Here is a 23638-nt window from a genome sequence, read left to right on the forward strand (position 1 = left end):
TGATGATGAAGAGTGATAAAGGAGGACTTTGACTCTATGTTTATTTCTTAAGGTCAGTGAGTGTTGGGTACATGGGTATTTATATTCTTTATTTTTTTATGTCTGACATAATTTATAATAAGTCAAAAATGATTTTAAAAATCAAGACAGACCCAACTTCCTGTTTCCCTCCTTTTTTTTCCTTATTCTAGTGTCTAGGATATGGACTTTGGTTGTTGAGCTCTCTCATTTATACAGTCTCCAAGTATCCTGCTCCCCAGACTGAGAGCCACCCCACGTTCTTACTCTCATGCCTTTATCCTGGCTGAAAACATGCATGAAGTTAGCTCTCTATGAGCCTGCAGGCTCAGGGTTGGCTTGCTTTGTGATTAGTTCTACCTCCTTCCAGATTGCTACCTTGATTTGTTGCTGCAGCCTTTTCAGTGTCTTTACAAGTTCACTGTTGTTCTTGTTGGCATGGTCCAGCTGGATTTCCATCTCATTCAGGTCAGTCTCCATCTTCTTCTTGAGCCGAAGTGCCTCTGCCCGGCCCTTGGCCTCTGCCTCCAGACTGGCCTGCAAAGACTCAATTGCCCGCTGGTGGTTCTTCCTGCAAGTCCAAGCAGAGAAGGCCTTGGCATACTGGACCCACTGACCTGTGCTAAACGTCCCTAGATAAGAGGTCTCTGGACATCAATGTGAATGTGGCCACCATGTTGTGAAATTAAACCATTTTCCCTTAAAGCATTTAAGTGAGGGAGCATCGTGCTTTGGGAAAAGAAATAGAAGGTTAATGTTTACTACCTCAATTTATTTAACATACAAAAGAGGCCTACAAGGAAACTAAGCCTCCACAATGTTGAAAAATAGGCCAAAGGTCATCCATTTAGCCCATAATGAAGTCAGTATTCAAACCCAGATTCTGAGGTCCTTGTTTTTTGTTACAAAATGTGAGTTTTGGCTATGCAAGTTTATATATATATATAGCTCTCTTCAAAATAGCAGTCATTGATTGATTGTATTTAATATATATTAATTATATTGTAATCAACATGATAAACATTTCCATAAAGCCCTCATATAAGCTGTATTAATCTCCTTTTATAGAAGGGGACCAGAGGAGGTAATTTAGACATTCAAAAAACATTTGTTTCATTGAGGGAAATAAACGATTAGCATGTAATGATCCTGTCACCTGCCCCACACTACGTTCACCTCTGCTTCACCCCTGAACACCCACTATGTGCGGGCACATTGCTGGATTTGCAGCACCTTGAGATGTATTCAATTTCCAGATATAGGCAAGAGTATCGTGACATTCTCAAAAGTGAACAAAATTGGGATTCACTTTGACTTAAAAATAAATACAAGCAAAAACTACAAAATGTTGAAAGAAATTAAAGAAGATCTAAATAAATGGAAAGATATTTATATTCATGGATCAGGAGACAATATTGTTGGGGTGGAATTCAATGCCATGCATTCACAAAGGACCATGTACTATATGATTTCATTTATATGGAATGTCTAGAATAGGCAAATCCAAAGAAACAGAAAGTAGATTAGTGGTTGCCTAGAGCTGGGAGTGGTGGTGGTAGTAGTGGTGGGGAGAAATGGGCATGACTGCTACAGGATATGGGGTTCCTTTGGGGTTGATGAAAAGTTTCCAAAATTATAATGGTTGCACGACTAAAAACCATTGAATTTTTTCCTTAATATGGGTAAATTGTATGGTATATGAATTCCACCTCAATAAAGTTGTTGCAAACACACGCGTACCACATAGTGGCATAGCTGGATTTTAGGGTGAGAATCAGGTTTAGCCTGCTGGCTGTAGCATCATCAGGCTTATCCTTTCACTCTGCTTTCATATCTATAATTTCATTTAATCTTTACCACATCCCAGAGAGGTCATGAGGAACCAGTCATCATGATCACTTGTTAGATGGGAAAATTGCACCTGTCTCATAGGTGTTTTCTTTACATTTTTATTTTGGCAAAATACACATAACAAAATTTACTATCTTAATCATTTTTAAGTACATTTTCGTGGTATTAAATACATTCATAATGCTGTGCTATCATTACCACCATCCATCTCTAAAACTTTTTTCATCTTGTAAAACTGCACCCATTAAACAATAACTCCCCCATTTCCTCCCTCCTCCTCGGTCCCTGGCAACCACCATTCTACTTTCTGTCTCTATGATTTTGACTACTCTAAGTACTTCATATAAGTGGAATTACACAATATTGTCCTTTTTATTATAACTGGTTATTTCACTCAGCATAATGTCTTCAAATTTTATTTATGTTGCATCATGTCAGAATTTTCTTGCTTTTTAAGACTAAATAATATTCTATCATATGTATATATCACATTTTGTTTATCCATTCATTTGTCAGTGAACATTGGGTTGCTTCCATGTTTTAGCTATTAGGAATAATGCTGCTATGAACAGGGATGTACAAATATCTCTTTGAGACCCTGCTTTAAATTCTTTTATGTCCAGAAGTGAAATTTCTAGATCATATGGTAATTCTATTTTTTGAGGACTTTCCACACTGTTTTCCATAGCAGCTATACCATTTTATATTCCTGCCAACAGTGTACAAGGTTCCAATTTCTCCACATTCTCAATAACACTTATAATTTTCTATTTTTTTTCCTTTGGTTAGTAGTCGTCCTAATGGGAATGAGGTGATATCTCATTGTAGTTCTGATTTGCACTTCTCTAATGACTAGTGATGTTGAACATCTTTCTTTGGGCTTACCGAGCCATTTGTGTATCTTCTTTGGAGAAATGTAAATTCCAATCCTTTCTCCATTTTTGAATTGGGTTATTATCTCATGGGGTTTTGTGATGAATCACTAAAGTACTACATTTCAAAATGTTTTTAACCAGAGAGTGCCCCCATCAATATAAGGTACTATCATCATTCCCACTTAACAGATGAGGAGTGTGAGGTTCTGAGAGGTTCTCCTAAATTGCCCAGGGTCACTTACTAGTGGGTCTTACCCAGACTCCCGTTCTGTTAGCCCCCATACCTTGTAGCTTCAAATTCCTCCTCTTTCTCATGAATTCGCCGGTCGATGTCAGCTTTAACCTGAGCCAGTTCCAGCTGAATTCGAATCACCTTGCTTTCTTCAACCTGCCAGGAATGTAAACATCAGTCTTTCTGGCCAAGTAGGCATGTGGTCTCTGGCCAAGAATTTGGTCCCAAAGGAGATAGCCACAAGTTTACCTCCAAGGAAGACTCAGCTTCCTCCAGGGCCACCTGGAGTTCTTCCTTCTCAATCTCCAATTTTTTCTTCAACTTCTGCAGCTCGTGCACACTCCGCCCTCCCTCACCCAGTTGATCAATCAGTTCCTTTATCTCCTCTGAGAAAAAAATATTCTTGTTAATAAGGCACATGAGGACTACTAGCTTCTCAGGGTTGCGGCACATGGCACAGACATTCCTTTATCGGGGCCAGAAGCAGGTACGATTAGCCTCACTGTATCAAAAGAGAAGCGATATACTCCAAGTTGTAGATTCTTGGAGCATCAGGGCTTGGATGTTGGAGAACAGTGGGTCCAAGCTCCTTTTTTTGTAGATAAGAGGCAGAGTCCCAGAGAAGAGTAAGCAAGCACAGAGTAGCTTTAGAGCCAGTGCCCAGGACTCCCAGGGCCCGTCAGTTCTACATACGAGGCCTTCCTTTCTCAGAGACACCTCGCCCCCTCAACCCTGCCTCCCACATCTCAAATTCTAGCCCCAGACTCCAATATGTAAGAAATACATGCATATGTGTATTATTTATATATTACAGGTGTAAGGGCCCAAGTAAAATCTATTGAGCCCTTATTTGTGCCAGCTACTTTACTAAGTGAAGATACGTTTTACCTTATTTCATTGACACAACAACCTTACAAGGAAGGCAGTATTATTTCCTTATCTTATAGATGAGGAAACAGGCATGGAAGGTAACTCACCCGCCTGAAGTTATATTGCTGAATGCTCGAGTGCTACAAAGCGCTTGTCAGCCAGTCAACAAACACTGTGTACCCAGTGCTCAAACCCATGATGTGCCCAGAAGGGGGCCTAGCTGTGTCTTTGTACCCGTGGGCCCACTGCCTGCCCTCAGACTCACCCTGCAGGGTCTTGTTCTCTTTCTTCACTGACTCAAGGTGTTCCAGGGACTCCTCGTAGGCAGTCTTGATCTTGAAGCTCTCTGTCATGTACATGCGACACTCCTTTTGCGAACTGTCCACTTCCACCTGCAGCTCCTCACACTTCTGTTGCCACTCAGCCAGCATCTTGTCAAAGAGCCGCTGCTTCTTATCCAGGGCAGCAGCTGCAGCATTGGCCTAGGGAGAGGAGGGGATGGCCTCCAGGGGTCTGACTTCCTTGCCCCTCTCCCCTCCTTCTGCCTCCCTCCCTTTCTTTCTTCTCCAATACAGTGATACTGGTGACCACAGATTTCTTGGCAATTGGGATACAATTCAACATTTATATCACAAGAACAGAATAGGGATTCAGAAAAGAGCTACATTCCACTTCTAAAACTTCTGCTACTAGATGTGTGACCTTGGGCAGTCCGCCTTATCTTACTAGTCTGGAATTATCCCAGGTATTAAATGAGGAATCTGGGCTGTGTGTGATGTCCTTCCCAGACTTATGACTTTCACTTAACACCCCATTTCTTACTGTACTAATATACATTATACATCATTGTCCAACCAGAGTGGGTTTGGTACTATTTTTCTTGTGAATCAACGCTGATTATTTTTAGACGTTATTTTTTCATAGACCTTTTATCTTTTTCATAACATCCTGGCAACTGTATATTTGCTGCTATGCAATATTAGATTTTGTAAATTTCAACTTGATTCCTTAATTTTGGAGAAGAAAAACCTTTTAGGATTTTAGGACTATTTGCCTGAAATCTCTCACATGGACATGACCTTTTTCCTGTGTGTCCCTCACAGCTGGCATGAAGCGATGGTCCTATCTAGACCAAGACCAAGCTGCTGTGTGCCAGTGGAAATCTCATTTAATTCGATTGGAGACTGGTAAATCAGTCTGAACCAGAGATTCAAACAGAAATATTTAGCTACACAAAGTGTGTGGGACATGGTTTGTGTGAGAATAAAGGGAATAGGGATAATGTGTTATAGGACTTCCTGGGACAAAGTTTTATCCTTGTCACAGACCTATTTAAATAGTGGTTGTTGAGTGTTAAGATCTCAGAATTATGAATATATGTAAATATGTATTCAAGCAGGAGCTTGTGTCCAGTGAGTCTGTATACAAACCCTGTGTTCCATCCTCAGGGGCCACTGTCTCTTCTCACTCGCCCCAGACATGTGATAGTCTTATCCCACTCTCTGTGGTCCCTTAGACCTGGCATTTGATCCTCTGACCTTCTCTAAGTCGATGGTGAGGTCCTCAACTTCTGCCTGGAGTCTCTGTTTATTTTTCTCGAGGGACGCAGCCCGGGCCTGGGCAGCTTCAGCTGCCTCTTCTGCTTCCTGGAGCCTGGCGGCCAGTTTCCTCCTGTGGATAAGAGTAAAAGGGGCCATCAAGGAAACATAGGAGCCCACAGGCAGGGGCGCCCGGGGTGTGGCACTGAGCTCTGATGTCACGATGTAAACGATGCAAACAAAATAGAGAGTGTTTAGAAGAAGCAACCGCTGTTTATTTATTTATTCAGCAAATATTTATTGTTTCTATTCTGTGCCAAGTATTGTCCTAGGCGTTAGGGAAATAGCAGTGAATAAAACAGACTAGGATCTCTGCTTTCATGAGAGTTCTGTTCTGGCAATTCTGTTCAGATGATACACAACGAAATGACATATACAAGCTGAAGAAAATAAAGCAGGGAAGGGAACACATGACCAAAGGCCAGAGGGAGGGGAGGGCAAGGGCCGATGGTGTCTGGGGAAGAGGTTCCATGCAGAGGGATGTGAGGAACTGAGATTTAGGTTTAGCCTTGGAGTGGGAGCAGGCAGCTTCCAGCAGCAATTGTAGAAAATGGAAAAGGGCTGGAGGGAAGGAGGTGGAAGCTGCAGAAAGGCAGATTTAGGCTCAATGGACAAAGAGCTTTAGATAAAAGATCTGTGTCAGCCGGAAGGCACTGTGCTTTTTGCTGTCCTGTCACCACAAATTCCAGTGGGTGGAAGGCACAGCAAGCAGGCCGGGATACGCTCCGTGCCTGGCAGAGTGGCTCATGTGCAGGGCTTCCCTGGGTATGTGGACCCAGGGGTACCCAAACAGCCTCTTTTACGCTAGAGGGCAGCTCAGAGCCACATTCACTTGTCCACTTTTATTTCCTCAGGCCAGTCAAGCTGAGTATCTGTTAGGTTGGGGGTGGGGGTGGCTGGGTTGGGGCTGCCTAGAAGCTTCCCAGCTTGACATTGGAATTGGGACAAGGGCCCATCCTAAAGCCCTGGTGCCACAGTCCTAATCTGCCACCACCCTAATCTGGATGCTCAACTGACATTCCCCATTCTATACCCTACCCCTACATAACCCTATAGAAACTACACCCTTCTGTCCCAGGGCACGACTTCTCTGGCCCCTCTCCTCTCTGGACCAGAGAACCTCGCCTGGGAGCGCTCTCCCAACAAAGGCTTGCCTTTAAAACTTCTCTTGGCATGTCACGTGTTTACCTTACAGTATCCACTTCTCTAGTTGGTAAATGAGGAAGAAAGCTCAAAGGATATGGAGGCATTTACTATATAGATCTGGGAAAAGGCAGAGGGGAGACCTTGGCTACCAAGTGTGATCCGTGTCCAACCAACATCACTGGGAGGCGTTACCCCAGACCCAGCAGGCCTTTGGAGGCTTCCTGAGTACTTCAGAGGCAGAGAAGCACTGCCTGGAGGAGCCACTGCTCCTGACTCCCCTGTCTGAACATGTTCAGGCAGAGGATGTAGGTAAGAGAGCCCTCAAAGGTGGAACCTGAAGGCTGACCGTGCAGGCAGTGGGCTCCTCTGACCGCACACTCATCTTCCCTTTAAGAGATGCCAATCTTCTGGATGTGGCCCTGGTCTCAGCTGTGACTGGCAGTGGCAAGACTCCCAGCACCCACCCACCCTCTTGGCCTTTTCCTCTCTCCTGGCACAAGGTGAACTCACTTCGTCTCTTCCAGTTCCTCAGTCCTCTGGATGGCATCCGTCTCATACTTGGTCCTCCAGGTGGTCACCTCGGTGTTTAGTTTGGACACAAGGCGCTGCAGCTCCGACTTGCCTCCCTGTTCCTCCTCCAGCTGCTCCTTCAGCAGGTCCAGGTCATGCTTGGTGTTGGCGAGACTCACCACGGCTGTGCTGCGAGACTGGGGACCACATGAGCCTGTCAGGGGCCCATCGGTCTCTCCAAGGCCCCCCAGGGCCAGCAGTTAGATGTATGTTATGTTGGATCAACAGTGTAGCAAGGGGGAAAAGCACACATGATTCTATAAACCCTAACCATCATGGTTTATTTTCCTTGTTTTCTTCCAATTACTACCTACAAAGATATGTAATTTTACTTAGTCATACACATAGCATACTACAGTTTTATAGTGAACTTTAAGGAGTGAATCAAATATTTTTAAAAGTCTTTTAAAATAAATTTATTTATTTAAATTAGTTTCAAGTATATAGTATGTTGGTTAGACACCTATAATGTTCATAAAACTATTGTCCCAATTGCTCCCTCCCTCCCCTGGCCCTCCACTTAGCCATCACATTGATGCTAACTGCATTCCCTCTGCCATGCTCTCCATGCCCAACTGTCAACTACTAATTTGTACTTCTTTAACACTTCATCCCATTCTCCCAACCTCCTAACCCCCCTCCCCTCTGTCCGTTACCAAATTGTCCACTATATTTGTGAGTCCGTTTTTGGCGAATCAAATATTTTTAATGTTCCTTCTACATCTTAACCTATAATTTTCTTTAAGGAAGCAGCTCTGTCACCCCCACTTCACCCCCCAACAAACCTTGGACTCTTCATCCAGCTGCCTCTTGTAGTCATCCACCTGCGATGTCAGCGATGTCTTTATCCGCAGGATTTGATTGAGCCGGCTCTGGGATTCTTCATATTCCCTACTCAGTTCACTATTTTCAGCTGAGGGAGAAGGGAATGGGAAAAATACTGGATGAAGAACTGACTCCCTAGGCAGATTCTAAGCTCCCCCAGGGCATCACTCATGAAGCACCCATTAAATATGGCAGCATGGCTGACTGTACTGGAATGGGGAGCACAGTGACCACCACACCAGCTGCCCAAATTAAGTTGGTGTAGAAGAGGAGCAAGTGCCCAAGGTGACACCCAGTTGACTTACATGGGGTAAGGGCTTCATTCAGATAATGAAGGCCTGCCCCTGGCAGGAGATACAGCAAAGAAGTTTGGAAAAAACAGTGGATCGGAGTGTTTACTTTATAAACTGCATTTGTCACTGTTCCAGAGCCTACACTCCTGTCATCTGTGGACTGATTACCTGGGCCAGAGGCCAGGGAGAGGTGTATGAGCCAGAAAGGAAGATCAGTGTTTCTAGTTCTGCTGTGTAAGTCATTAATAAGTCATATGTAAGTCACTTCATCTCACTGAGCTTCACTTTTTTCATCAGTCAAATGAGGATATTGATTTTGAAAAGTATTCAGGATGTGAGAAATAGGGCCAAAGGATGCTTGCAGGTTCTCTGGTGTCTGTCACACTGGAGCTTCATCTAACTGGCCCACCTAAAAGGAGTGTTAACTTCTCTCAGGAAATGCACTTTTGTTTGGCTTACTGTTTAGCCAGGTTAGAACTCAGCCTATGCAAAGTTAGGTGTTAACTTGTTTAGTGATAAGTGGAAAATTATTTTTGTCCTAGAAATGTAAAGGAGTTCTTCTGACAGAAAAATAAAAATAAAACCAAACCCGTAGGTTGTAGTATTATCGTCCCATAGAGCATTAACCAATTTTGCATTTAATTTAGCAAAGTCACGTAAGCCTTCCTTTCCCTATTGACTATGTAAATCTGTGTCCCTTGTGCTCTTCAAAGGCAACATGACTGTTTTTTTCTGGTTTCCTTATTAGTGACCCATGTTCGCTTTATGTCATCATGAGGGTCATGTTTTATTTTATTTAATTTTATTATTTTCTTTAGAGTCAAAAGGAAGGTTTATTAGAAAAGGGGTAACACTCCACAGAGTGTGGTCTCCTCTCAGAGGCAGAGAGTGAGAGGGACAGTGAGAGAGACAATGAGAGACAGAATAAAGGCACTGAGAGGAAATGTTTTAAAATGTTTGAAAGGTGTCAGTATGACTGCTTCTCCTGCTGATCTCACAGGGTAGTTGAGAGAACCTATACAAAAATGCTTTGAATAGTGTTCCCTGTTTTACACTGTAAAGACGTGGCTTGGAATACTCAGTGGGTGGAATACAATTTCCTTGTCCCATCACAGGGCACGCGAATTTTCCAAGACCAAGAAAGCTCTGGGGAGAGAGCCCAGGTACTCTTTCAGTTTCCTTGTGGATTCCTGTTTCATTTCACGCACTGTTCTTTAGGAAGCTGCAGGGAGGAGTGAGCTCACCTTGGAGGCGGGTCCTGATGGCATTGATTTCTGCCTGGTTTCTCTCTAGCTCAGCCACCTTGGCATTGGCTTCCACTAAGCTGTCTTCCAGCTTTCGGACATGGGCTTCGGCATTTATCTGCTCAGGAAGAATGCACTCAGTGGGGAAATGGGGAGGCCCAGGCAAGCCCTCCCTGCTTCCCACCTGGGTTCTCCTAGTGCAGCCTCTCAGGCTACCCCCCTAGTTCTTCTAGAATGTTGTTGTCTCGGAAACCCCCCAATCCACAGGCTCTGGATTTATCAACATAAATCCAGAGCCTGTGGATTGGCGCAGCCCCTCACTCTGGCCCATCTCCCTTTCATAGCCACTCTGGATCCCTGCAGACCTCATCCAATAAGAAAGTACAGTGGGCCAATTTAAGGAAAAATACTGCAGATAAAACAGGAACTATGAAGATTCCTCATGAGTGTCTGAAGTGTGGAGACAGGAGTTGGCTGAGACGGGGACCCCTGAAGCTCCTTCCCTCACATCACAAAAAGGCCCTTCATGTAGCAGGCGCTCAGCTAATGCATGTTGAATGGCTTGCTTTTCTTTCTTGCAATATAACACCTTTTCATTGTGGCAATGTCTGCATTTATTTTGTCATTCAACTCCTTGAGAATATAATCATACTAATGTAATGATAATCTTAATAGCACACATTTATTGAGCTTTTCTTATGTGCCAGAGACTTTTGTAGCTCTCATAACAGTGCTGTGAGGTAGGGATATTATTATCCCCCCTTTACAGATGAGGCAACTGAAGCACAGTTAGGTTATGTAACTTGGCCAAGGTCATACGTACACCCAGCCGGTAGGGTCTGTGGTGGGTTCACGTTAGTTCCCTTCACAACATCTAGAATATGCCTTGGGCCTGCTGGGGGCTCAGGGAGTATCTGTGTAGGAGCCAATGCTGGGGCATTTTCCCGTGGCTCTGGGTGGCCTCCCTCACCTTGGACTTCTGCATGGTCTCCATGCTGGCGTTAAGGTCGTCGATCTCGACCTTCATGACCTGCTTGTCCTTCTCCAGCTTGGACTTGACCCTCTGTAGACTCTCCACGTGCTCTGTCAGCTCTGCCATGGAGTCCGTGTGCTTCTTGCGCAGCGTGGAGGCTGTTGCCTCACTCTGCAGGGCTGCCTCCTCCAGCTCCCGCCGCAGCTTCAGCAGCTCGGCCTCTCGCTTGCGATTCTGCTCAATCTAATGTAGAGGATAAGCAGGGGGTAGCAGAAGTGGCAGGTGCAGGCCTCCTTGGGCTAGACACTGTTTACCTGCTGAGTGGTCCCCTGATATTCCTGAACCTCATTAATATAATGTCCTTGTTGAAATATCAATCCTAAACCTCTGAATGGGTTACCCATAGGATTTGTTTAGATAGTGTTATGTGTTGAATTATGTTCCCCCCCCCCCCCCAAATATATTCAGATCTTAACCCTGATACCTGTGAATGCAACCTTATTTGGGAATAGGGTCTTTATAGATATAAACAAGTTAAAATATCATACTGGATTAGGGTGGCCCCTAATCCGATGACTTCTTGTCTTTATAAGAGGCAAATTTGGACCCAGAGAGACATATAAGAAAAAGGCCATATGACCCCGTGGCTGAGATTGGAGTGCTGTAGCTATAAGCAAGGACATCAAAGATTGCAAGCAAACCACCAGAAGCTGGGAGAGAGGCCTGGAACAGATTCTCCCTCAGAGCCTCCAGAGGAATCCACCAGGCAGCCCCTTTTCCATTGCTCCTGTTCTCTTGGCCCCTGTAGTTCTATTAACTCTCTTTGCACTGCTAGATGTAGTCCCTTTGTTAATAATGCTCATTCAAACCATCTGGGATGATTTTTTTTCCTTCTGGAACCCAATCACAGCTGCTTCAGTTCTGGGCATGCCCCACCAAGGAATGGACTGGACTGTGGCCAGGACGGTGAGGAATGGGACCCCATGGAGTCCAGAGGGCCACAGCGAAGGATGCCCAGCCTTCCAGTGTTCCTGCTCTCTACTCTGACCCAGGATCCACATTTGTAAGAGAGCTGGCTACATGGTATTAGAAGAGTTTTATATAGCGTCTACTGGTCTCCACGATGCCGTCATATGAGTTGGAGAAAGATGCATTCCACTCCAGGAGGTGTGGCTCAGATTCAAGCCCCAAATCACCTCTTAGTGGGGTGCTCTTGGAGTGTGGGGTCACCCTATTGTATTAACCTTGTCATTATTCTCTGTATTCTGGTGCTTTGACATCTGGGACTTTGCTGACCCTGAAAGAATGGCCCCTCCCAGGGTTAGCTAATTCCTAGAGAGTGAACAACTTGATTTTAAATGTAAATCACCCAATCTAGTGGCTCTTTTACTCTTGGCCACTATCTGCCTGCCCTAATCACCTAGGGCCAGGTACCAGACAACTAAGAACAGCCCTGTGCCCTAGGGCCCTCTGAAATTATCCAAACTAGCCAGTCCTAAACCTGCTCCCTATGCCTTGCTTGTTCCTTCCTTGGAAACCACAATAAAGCCTCTTGCTCACAATTCCCTCTCCTTCTGCCCTGTGACCAACTCTGGTGCTTCCTCGTGTGTCTCTGGAATGCCCTCTCCTGGGAATTGCAGTAAGCTACAGCTGAACCTTGAATAACACAGGTTTGGACTGTGCAGGTCAACTGAACTGTGGTCAACTGAAAAAAAATCACCTATAAGTAGACTCAAGCAATTCAAACCCAAGTTGTTAGAGTCAACTGTATCTCTTCAATGGCAACCTTCTCCTGATATTCTGGCATTACTCTACCTCAAATTTTCTATTAATACACTATATTTTAGAACACTTGCCCTCTGCATTCAATTCAAATCCTGCTTCCATCAGTGCCTCTGAACTAAGGAGCCCCAGAAGGCGGTGAACCAAACCTGTCTGTCCTGACTACTCTTTATTAATGTTTTCTCCTCAAACCAGCCTGAGAAATTCAGCAAAAATGAAGTGGTCTATAGCCCACTGTTCATTGTCCAGCATTTTTTCTCCCTGTAGACAGGAATGGATTGGAGTGCTTGGGTTCCCCTGAGGATGGTACCTGAGCAGATGTGGCTCCCCCAGCCTCTTCCAACCTGTCACTGAGGTCTTCAAGGTCCCGGGACAGGTCGCTGCGTTGTTTCTCCACCTGGAGTGAGATCAAATGACACTGACTGAAGCCATCCATGAACCCTTCTTTCTGCATGGTGCCTGTGAGGCCAGGGCCCTGCCCTTGTACTCTGCCTGCCGCCCACATGCTCAGTGAAGGATGTTGTCTGTCTCTGCATTGGATGGGCCTTAGTGCCCATCCTACACCTCTAGCACAGTTTGGCTGAATCTGGAGTTTAGGTGTCTTATGAGTCATCTCCCGCCAATTTTCTAGCTTTATCCCCTGTACAGTCCTTGCTCTCAACCCTTCCTCCATTCTTTGCTCTTTCTTTTACCCCTTTTATACAGGTACTATTTTATTCCCTCTGCCTAGAAATTCTTCTCTGCCGCAATTCGATCTTTTAGTCCCCAGGCTAGTATCACCTCCTCTACCTGCCCCAGGCAGAACTAGCCTCCTCTCTTTGGGCTCTCACTGCAAGCAGCATCTTTGCACCTTACATCATAATTAATGTGCACATGCAGCAAGTGTCTGACACATAGTAGGTGCTCAAGAAACAATGAGAGGTGATGGAAAGTATGCCTGCATAGTCATTCATTTTGTCTTTAACAATGTCCATCCCTCCTCTCTGTTGGTTTCCTGAGTGGGAGTTTTCGCTTATGGTTGGATTATAGCTGGCATTTGTCTTTTGACCAAGAAAGGTAGTAGTGTGTCATTTACCTTGGCTCTCATTGCCCTTTCAGCTTCCAGTTCCTCCTCCAGCTCCTCAATTCGGGCCTAGCAGATAAATAAGCAGATGAAATGGGGGTGGGAGGAGGGAATTTATCTCTCCTGTATGAAGTTCGAAACTTAACCAAGTGGCTTTTTAAAATAGAAACGATAGAAGGAAGCTAAACATGTGATGAATAATGTCAAAAGCAGAGGGAAACAAGGCACAGAGTATGTGCAATGGCCCTGAGGCAGGAAGGAGGCTTGGGTATGTGAGACCCAGCCAGGAACCAGCATGGGGAGGGAGCAGGGGCTAGATCACGGAGGGCCTTGTGATCATTGTAAGGACTTTGAATTTAACCCTGAGTGAGGTAAACATGAGTCAGTCTCCAAGGTGTCTGTGGCAGTTTTGCTCCTCAGGAAAATTCAGTAGCCAATCAGCTGATGTGAACAAAGGCCGCAGGGAAATGCTTCTCAAAAGTCGAGTTCGATCTTTTCAGTCCTGGACATACCTGGTGTTCCTTCAGTTTCCGCTGCAGAGTGGCATTCAGAGACTGCTCGTCCTCAAATTTAGAGTTGACAGAATTAATTTCCATATCCCTCCTGCAAGAGAAGGTTTGATCTCCAAAGGAAAAGTGCCGAGGGTGGACCAGTGAGCTGGCCGTGGAACAGAGCCTGGACTACTGGAGGTGGCCTTGAACCTGATGAGACCTGCTCATCTCCCTAACCCTTGGTCTTCGAGTGTGACAGCCCTAAAGGTTTCACTCTACAAAGCCCCAGAATCAGCTCCACAGGCCTTTCATTCACTTATTCTTTCACTCATTAGTTAACTCATGCATTTATTAATTTTATACATGTTTATTTAGTGCCTATTATGTGCAGACATTGTTTAGGGTTCCAGGGACACATTGGTGAACAAACCAGACAGAAATCATTGTTCTGATACCATTTATATCCCAGGGGCTCTAGAATCATACTGATGCTTTGCCTTTTTAGGGAAAATATTCCTCCAGAAACTTTCCACAAAAGGCCATCTCCTTCTGATGTATGAGTTCCATACATCAAGGAGCCACATATGAGAACTAAGATGCCAGAGACCAAGTGGATGAAGAGGATGGGCAAGATTGCATGCATCTTCTGTGTGTGCCACAGAAGAAATGTACTGAGATGCCAATTTTGCAGTCTGTGGTGCTTTAAAATGCCTTAGCAAAATATACTTCACGATGCATTGTTCAAATTCTACTCCCTAATAGCTTTTTCCTTATCTGACTCCTTATCACCATCTCTTCAGCCTCTTACCTAGTTCAGGTTTACCCCTGGGCTATTGCAGCAGCCTCCCTATGGTCTTCCTGTTCTATGTTTTCTCCACTCTACCCTTCCTCAACATTATTGCCAGAGTGATATTGATAAAATACCCTTTCAACTTTTTGTGATCTTTGAGAGACCTGTTTATAGGTTTCTGTGAACTTTCTGCCCTCTGGGGTGGAAATCTTGCTTAGTACCAGTCTCCTTTTCATCCGCCAACATGCCTTGTGTGAGGCTGGGAGCTCTCTGTGGACAGGGCAGCACCTGCTTCTTCCTCCTTTCGCCCTCTTTACTAGGCACAGTGCATGGCACATAGTGGGTGCTGGCAACAGCATTAATACATGTGAAGCCCTCAGCACAGTACCTGGCACCTGGTGCCATCCAGGAAGTACTAAATATTGCTAATATTGTTATGAAAAAAATGAATAAATGAATAACTGCATGGGCATACTTTTTCACCACTTCCTCAAGATCTATCTTGGACCGCTCCATCTCATTAAGATTATCAATCGTCATCTTCAAGTCACTCTCAGCTTTCCGACGAGCCTTTTCCACCTCTGCCCGGATTTTCTTTTCCTGTTCCCAGTTATCCTCCAGCTGTGGAGAAAAGAAAAGCAAGAGAAGTAGAGGAGGGGGTAGTCTCAGGCCAGAATGAAATAAGGAATAAGACTGGGCCTGGTTCCTTAGCTTTGGCATCAGAAAGGCTCTCACTTCCCCAGGGGATGTGTCAGTCTAGTTCCCAAAATGAATGTGAGGACCCTGTGCCTCAGGATGGACCTGGTCCTTGAGCTGTTGAATTGGCTCAGCCATGGGTCATTACCTCATGGATCTGGGTGCTGAGTTTGCTGTTGCTCTTGGTTAGGTGGTTCACCTTGTCCTCCTCAGCTTGTAGGTCATCTAGGGTTTTCTGAAAGGGAAGATACACACGTGTGCCCCTTGAGCCATGCAGGAACAGCTGAACAGACCTGGTTTTCTGCCATCACTTCTAGGCTGAGCTGAGTTGACTTCAGTGAACAGCTACTGAGCTCCTGCTTCTGGGTGCTGGGTCAGGCCATGGCAGACCTGAGTACCCATCAGCCACATGTGGGCCCTTGGGTCAGTAGCGGGGCTCTGGTTCTCCATGGGGCATATGGAAATCTGGGGTGGGGGAGAGGTCTTCTGGTTGTCACAATGATTGGGGGCTCCACTAGCACTTAGTGATTGGTTCCAGGGATGCTGGGCATCTTGCTTTGCTCTGCACAGTCTGGCACCATAAAGAATAATTCTACCATCCACATGCCTGACATCCCACCCAGGCATTCATGTAAGTAAAACCACCATTTATCATTTTCTGAACCTAGGACCCATTACCACTTTACATGTAACCGAAAATATTTTCATTTAGTATCCATTACATATTTAAAGAATGACCTACCATGAAAACTAAGAGAAGATTTGTTTGTTGTTGTCAAAATCTCTCCAAAGTTTATTCACCATTTGGTAAAACTGTATTACTGGCAGCAGCCATACTTTGCTATCTGAGTCACCAACGTACCCTCCTGTGCCCGTCTGCAGCCGTTATAGACAGGCTTGAGCAGGGAGCGAGTAGCTCACTTCTTCTAATTGATCTGCCTGAGATTTTACACATTGACAGCCCCATTATTTATTATAAATTACTTTCCATTAATTTATAAAGGTGCTCTATTGATTTTTTTAAAGTTATGTATTAGTCGTATCATTGTAATTTTTATTTCAGGATAGTAAGAGAAGCTTCCAAAATATAGTCAGTCCTCATCATTTGTGGATTATCTTTTTTGCCAGTTTACCTACTTGCTAAAATTTATTTGTAATCCTCAAATTAATACTTATGATGCTTTCATGGTCATTTGTGGACATGCACAGAGTGGTGAAAAATTTGGGTTGCTTGGGGTTTTCAGCTGAGGTTGAATGAGACGATGCTCTCTGCCTTCTTGTTTCAGCTCATACTCCAAACAAGTGTCCTTTTCACAGCATATTCACATTTTTACATTTTTGTACTTTTAGTTGGTGATTTCAATGTTTAAAATGGCACCTAAGCACAGTGTTGTCTAGTGCAAGAAAGCTTTGATGTGCCTTACAGAGAATTTTGTGTATTAGATAAGCTTCATTCAGGTGTGAGATGGAGTGCTGTTGACCGTGAGTTCAATGTTAAGGAATCAACAATATGCACTAAATGAATAATATGTACTAAACAGAAACACATATAAAACAACATAATGTATTCATCGTAATCATATGTGTTATGTATTGATTGGTTGACAAAAATTTTGTGACCAGAGGCTTGTAGGAGCCTAACCCTAAATTTTCCATAGGAGTAGAAGTTTAGTACTTGCTAATTCAGTGTGTGCAGTGACTTTATAGAACATAACTACCTTAAATGAGAATTGGCCATATTCATTATAAAAGGAGGCTCTGGGTTTGATATGGTTGAGAGTCACAGTCTAAGAGGAGGTATTTCCAGAGGCAGCTCAGGGGACGTGTTGTGGATTCATGGTGTCAGCAAACACAGGGGTGAGGGTCTATTCTCTGTTTTTGGGCTTCAGCTTGCTCTTTGCACCTGTGTCTTTAGAGCTAGGATGTGATCTGTGCCACAGTTAGCACTGTGCCTGAGCCTGTAACAATTGGGTCAGTCTCCACATGATCTCAAGCACTCATGCCTGTTGCAGTGATATGTGAGGTGCTTTGGAGTTCACAGGACACTTCCATATACACCAGTTCATCTTTATGACTCTGGGGACCATTCTCACTCCTGCCTGATACCCCCAGTTTACTGTCAAAACTATTCTAGTTTGGGTAATAAGTTATATGGTCACCCCACTTACAATAAACCTGGAAGGAAGGCAGTAAGACGTGACCATGCCCACTTCACTGACGAGGGCAAAGAGATTTAAGGATAGTCTGTGACTTCCGTAAGGACCCCTACCCAAAGGGTGGCAAAGCCAGGATTTGAACCAGGGTCTCCAGTTTCTGAGCTCTGCCTGCTCCGCCAAGGGGAGAAGTGGGTGGTGCCTACCTGGTGCAGCTCTTCCAGGGCCCTCTTCTCCTTCTGGAGCTTGGCAATAGAGTCTTCACGGAGCGAGAGGTCCCCGGTCAGGGTACGGACCTTGTGATCCAGGGCCTAGAAACCCAGGCAGGGGAGGGACAGGTCTTTAAGGCTGGGAAAACCCTCTAGTGGGAGGAGAAAAGGGGGCAGCAATTGCTCTGAGAGAGGGTCTTTGGCTTGACTATATGCTAGAGTCACCTGGGATCTTGAGAAATGCCAACACCCAGTGCACACCCCAACCAACTAAGTCGGAATCTTGGGGGTGAGGGGAGCAGCAAGAACCATTAGTTCAGGGCCTCACTACTCAAAGCCTGGTCCTCAGGCTTCAGCTGTGGCATTGACCAAGAGTGTGTTAGAGACGTAGGTCTTGAGGCCCCGCCAGATCTCCTGATCCAGAATCTACATCTTATCAGGATCCTGATGTTTAGTGTGCACATCAGAGTTTGAGAGGCATGGGTTTAGGCAGTGTCCACTTTCCCTTGCTCTTGGATCCCACTCGCTTGCAAGGGTAGGAAGGGGGCCCTGGGGCCAAGCCAGCCAGATAGTATCAGGAGACAGAGGGTCCCCTTTGAGGGGCCAGCAACTGCTTGTTTGGGCAGAAATCCAGCAGCTACAGGTGGCCCCATCATACTGATAGAATTGCCTCTTCTGAGAAGGGAGGAAGGGTATATATATGGTGCTGCAGAACATTCTTTGAGGGGCCCAGGGATGCTGAGGCTGAGTAGGCAGCAGGCTAGTGCAGATGCCTAGAATCCCAGGCTTGAGGAGAACCAGTTAGGCCTGAGTCCGGATGTAGCATGATGGAAAGAGCTGTTTCCTTAGTCAGCTGCTCTGTCTAGCAGAACTTTCTGCAACAAAGGACATAGTCTCAGTCTGCTTTGTCTAACATGATAGCACTAGCCATGTGTGGCTACTGAGCACCTGAAATATGGCTAGGCCAACTTGGGAACCACATTTTAAATTGTATCGAATTAAGTTAAAATAGCCCCATGTGGCTGGTGGCTAGGGCTCTAGGAAGCACTGCCGTGGGAGATCCAGGTGTGGAAGGTGAGCGAGCTGGGGGTTCTCCGGCCCTTAGAGGAGCATGGTTGGGCCCAGGGCATCCTCACCTGCTTCTCCTTCTCTGTCTTGGCCAGCGTGCTCTCAAGGCCCTCCAGGTCACGCTTCAGGTCACTCAGCTCCCCCTCTAGCCTGCGCTTAGAGGCGCTCAGGGAGGCAGCTGTGCCCTCCTCTTCCTCCAGCCGCTCCCGCATATCTGAGATCTGGCTCTCCAGCTCCATTTTGGTCTTCATCATCTGGGTCAGGCGCTCCTCGGCATCCATCAGGTTCTCTTGCTCCTGGTGGAAGAAAGGCAGGAGTCCAGGCACTTGCAAGGGACCAAGATGACAGACAATCCTTAGGCTGATGGGTCCCAAACAAATGTGTCCTGAAATGGTTGGACAGGGGGCTGGGCTAACTCCAAGCTCATTTGTGATGTTTGTGATAAAGCATAATCTAGGAATGTGGTCCCTAGATCAGCAGCAGCAGCAGGAGCAGCAGCAGCACCTGTGAGCTGGTGAGGATGCAAAACCTCAGGCCTTATGTGAGACCTACTACATCTAAATCTGCATTTTAATGAGATCCTAGGTAATCAGATGCACCTTAGGGTTTCAGCAGAGGTGGAACTGTCAAAAGTCACATGGGCATTAAGTAGCATAGGGATAACCTGGGTGTCCACTGGTGTCTCCCTAAGATGAGTAAGTAGTGCAAGGCAACAACTGGCCACAGAGTCAGAAGACTGAATCAGCTGAGTGACTTTTGGTTCATGGCATAACTTTACTGAAATTCAGTTCTTTGTCTGCAAAATAAGGGAAACAGCCACTGTGAGATATAAAGGGACGGTGCTTCTATAAATGGAAGATTCTTTTATTACTATGGTCTCGCTTGGCCTCAGTCTCCTCAAACATAAAACAAGGGTCTCAGCTTGAGCAACTTCTCAGGGGTATCGAAAAGATGTGGAGAAATGATGCCGGAGGCAACTTGGGGGAACCAGGCAGACAGCACAAGTACTGATGCTCTCATTGCCCCATGGACACAGCTCTGGCAGAGCAGGGAAGGACCCGAGATGGAACTGGACCCCTCCCGTTGTGGGTTTTCTACTGATGGTCTTGAGACCTTGATCAAGTCTCTAAATGTCACACAGGCATTAAGTAGCAGAGGGACAACCTGGGTATCCACTGGTGTCTCCCTAAGATGAGGTAAGTAAATGTCGGTCAAAATAAGTTTTCTACACTGTAGGTTACACGTAAAAATTGGGCGCCTTAAAGGGTGGTTGTGAGGGTCAGATCCAAGAAGGACCAGTGACTGCAGTCATAATATTGGAATGCAGGGATGGAGGCATTGAGTCAGGCACCCGTGATACCTAGGTCTTTTGGTCTCCTTGCTCTGTTTGCATTTGACAAAGAAAAGATGGCAAGTTCCTAAGGTCTCATGTAGAGCCAGGCTCACCTGCGGGGGTGTTCCTCCCATTACATCTTATGGCCCTCCCATTACATCTGGACAATCCCTACAGGCCCAGCACGTATATGTGTGCCCAGCCTGCTGCTGTGGGCAAGTACAATTTTGATGGAGAACTTTTGGTAACTGGAGCAAGAAAGACATTACAATTAAGAAAAGAGAAGGTTGGGAATTCCCTGTGGTCTGAAGGGACCATGGATTCTCAGTAGGTTCACTCTCCTTCCGTCCTTGGATATGACTCTTAGTGACCCTCGGAGTCTAGACAGTTGTCAAGACTCCTAGCTCCCATCCCCTCCCCGCCCCGTCAGAGGCCCACATACAGCCTGCAGCTGGATGGTGAGGTCTTTCTTCTCCTGGCTGAGCGTGACCATCTTTTCCTCCATTTCTTTGACCTTGGTTAGCAGCTCCTGTGTCTTGGACATGGCATTCCTCAGCTCTTCCTCTTTGGCCTTCATCTCTTCCTCTTGCCGTGCCACATTCAGGAGTGGCTTGACCTGGGTGGCCAGCAGCACCATACTATGTTAGGGGATGAGCTTTACCAGGGGGCAAGTAGGTGGGCTGTGGGGGCTCTGCCTCAGACTGGGCCTCACATCCCCCCCTGGGGTGGAAAGCAGCTCTTGCTGCAGCTGTTGAGGAGCCCTTCTCCACAGAGGCCATAAAACATCTCTGGCCTCTACAGAGGAGGCTCATCTTGCTTAGGATAAATCCTCAGGATACTCTTTGATTCTGGAGGACACAAAGTTAGATAATCTTCAGTATCTAGCAGTACCCAGAACTTACATCTGTTCTGTGAGTTGTGTGTGTTCAGAACCCTGGCTACGGCTTTGCTTTCTCTTGCCCTTTTCTCTTCTGAGTTCTTGTCTTCTCTCTCTCTCTCTCTCTCTCTCTCTCTCTCTCTCTCATCTCTGTCTGCATCTCTCTATTTCTCTGTCTTTTTCTGTCTTTCTCTCTTGTGCCTGTTCTCCAAAGTGGCAAAGTTTGCATAAAAAGGTTATAGCAAGCACCATAACTTGCAACTATATAACACTTTTTGTCCAGTGAAAGCCTTCTAAAAAGTGTCCCCCCCACCCCCCACCATTTATTCTTCCTATCTGGCTTAGTTAAATAAGATTAGAGCTCAGTCAATATACGAAGAGTAAAGGATTTTTTCTTTTTTGTTTTCACTCATTGGAATAGAACCTTGCCCTACCATGTTTAATTAGTGAATTTTTACTTTCTAGTTAAGAGCAAGGAAGTTTCCAGGCTCTGTCTCCATCTCATATGTGGCCATTCCTGTCCTGCTTCAAAGGATCTTAGAGGTTGTTGGTCTGGGACTTCCCAAAGGATAATATGTATACCAAGGGGGTAGGTGAGATGGAGTCAAGCATTGCATAGAAACCCTTTGATTTTTATTGTTCTACAGTCACAAAGTTACTTTAAAAATAATTGCTAACAATAATCAATAAATAATTTTGAAAAAAATTCTAAATGAAAAAGATCCACAATTTTTATGGATAATATTTGCTTAGGATGTCATTAAAGCATGTTAAGGATATGAAGTTTCCATTTAAAATAAAAATTTCAAAGTGAGTTGATGTAAAGAAAAAAGATCTGTCATGGAATAGGTGGGGGAAGGTGCCGATGACAACTGAACTTTGAGAAATACTCATCTAGAACTCTCTGCCATCTCAGGCCCTTGTGGGGGCTCCTTTGAGGATGTAGAACTTACTATCCTTCCATTTAAACTTGTGATCAGCACTGATTGTTAGAAAATTCTTTCCTACAGGAGGGGAAAGAAGTTTCTATATGAGCTGTTGGGGGCTCAGGGCTACTAGAGATAACCTGGAGCCTATCCTAATCTTTCACATGGCTGCCCCTTGACACAATCGTTCTGTCTCCAGTATGTGGCATCCCTGCATCTGGGCTCCTCTGGTGTCCAGTGGCATGTTCCCCCTAAATGGGAACCCTAGGTGGGACGCCGTGACCAAGTGCAATTCAACCTGTGTGCAGTAGGATGGTTCAGGGCCTTTTGCATTGGTTGAGGGCGGCCTGGCTGCTTGGGCAATTACAGCCCCACTACCTGGCGGACACACTGCTGTCATGGCTGTCTCAGAAGAACCTGGGAAGGGAGATGTCAGATCCCATGATTTTCTGAGGTCACTTTTGCTCTGAAGACAGGGAGTTCACTCAAAGAGTTAAAGATGCCTCAAACCCCAGGAATGAGGTGCTGATAACCAATCCCACTTTTGTGGGGAAGGGGGCTCTCTCCACCATAAGTGGATTTTATTTTGAGAGATGAGATGAAAGGTGGGAAGACACACGATGATTTTTCTTGGGAGGAATTGGGCCTTGTCTGGAAAAAGGCTTAGATTCCTCCTTTGTCTCCAAGGGCCTCTCATTTTGAGGCCATACTGAAGCATCCTGTAGCTTCCTACCCCCAAGAGCACCTCGGTCTGCCCAGGGCTGAGGCCCTTAGCAGTTCCAGTTGGCCTGGCCCCATAGGCCTCACCTTGTTGTACAGCTTCCACCAGCCCCAGAAACGCAGCTCCAGGAACTTGCGTGTATTCCGCTGGATGACTTTCAGGCCAAGTCTGCAAAAGATAATTCGGGGTTGCATGGGTTAAAATGCAGGTGTCAGGGCCTCGCCTCCCTAATTGAATCATCCCTCATAGGCAGCACAAGGCTGAGACAGACCCTCATTTCTTCCTGCATTTCCCCTCCTTCCACTTCGTCTTCAGAAATCACGCATTAGTCACTAAATCCTCTCCAGCTGCAGACTTTGGTATCCACCCCTCCTTATTTCTTGTGGCTTTATTCCATTGTCATTACTGAGGACCTCCTGTGCACCAAAGCCCTGGGCTGGATTGGGCTTCTGTCTCGCCACTCAGCCCCTAACTGGTGTCTGCGCCTTTAGCATGGGTCACAGAGGGCCTGCTGCTGGATAACAGGACTTCATTACTGTTATTATTTATTCGTCACTGTAATTATTACTAATACTAGGACTATAAAGAGCTAGAGTTAGCCATGGGCCAGCCAGGGCAGCCTGAGCTATTTTCTAATGACTGTTTTAGGGAGATGGCTGAAAAAAGGATTCCAAGGACGAGAGTTTAGAATGAGGGTTTCTGGGTTCTAATCCTGACTCTTTCTGCATGAACCTGGCTCAGTTCCTTAACCTCTCTGACCTCAGTTTCCACATCTGTAAAATGGGTGTGCTGGCCCTCCCGCATCCCTCTCACAGAATCATCATATGGATCAAGTAAGGAGAAGGCTATGAAAGTGGCTGGTATACTGTAGATAGAAGGGTTTATATTAGGGCCCTGTTATGAGTTGCATTGTGTCCCCTTCCAAAAATCATGCTGAAGTCTTAACCCCCAGTGCCTGTGAATATGACTTCATTTGGAAATATGCTCTTTGCAGTTGTAATTACTTAAGTATGAGGTCATACTGGAGTGGAGTG

General features: G+C 45.5%; 1 protein-coding gene across 2 annotated transcripts in view; it reads right to left on the reverse strand.

Moving 5' to 3' along the window:
* LOC107517867 (myosin-16) overlaps positions 1–23638 on the reverse strand; it is a 60000-nt gene that overhangs the window by 8603 nt on the left and 27759 nt on the right. For both annotated transcript variants that reach the window (XM_016159023.2, XM_016159022.2), the window contains 18 exons: positions 22691–22772; positions 20523–20696; positions 18816–19043; positions 17677–17781; positions 15466–15552; positions 15097–15242; positions 13853–13943; positions 13353–13409; positions 12588–12674; positions 10493–10738; positions 9523–9640; positions 7946–8073; positions 7101–7297; positions 5385–5517; positions 4112–4328; positions 3226–3362; positions 3029–3132; positions 397–589 (listed from right to left, as the gene is read on the reverse strand). In XM_016159023.2, the coding sequence (XP_016014509.1) occupies positions 397–589; positions 3029–3132; positions 3226–3362; positions 4112–4328; positions 5385–5517; positions 7101–7297; positions 7946–8073; positions 9523–9640; positions 10493–10738; positions 12588–12674; positions 13353–13409; positions 13853–13943; positions 15097–15242; positions 15466–15552; positions 17677–17781; positions 18816–19043; positions 20523–20696; positions 22691–22772 (2530 nt within the window). The remainder of the gene's footprint in view (positions 1–396; positions 590–3028; positions 3133–3225; positions 3363–4111; positions 4329–5384; positions 5518–7100; positions 7298–7945; positions 8074–9522; positions 9641–10492; positions 10739–12587; positions 12675–13352; positions 13410–13852; positions 13944–15096; positions 15243–15465; positions 15553–17676; positions 17782–18815; positions 19044–20522; positions 20697–22690; positions 22773–23638) is intronic.

The sequence above is a fragment of the Rousettus aegyptiacus genome, unplaced genomic scaffold (assembly GCF_014176215.1).
Source record: "Rousettus aegyptiacus isolate mRouAeg1 unplaced genomic scaffold, mRouAeg1.p scaffold_m13_p_8, whole genome shotgun sequence".
Lineage (NCBI taxonomy): Eukaryota > Metazoa > Chordata > Mammalia > Chiroptera > Pteropodidae > Rousettus > Rousettus aegyptiacus.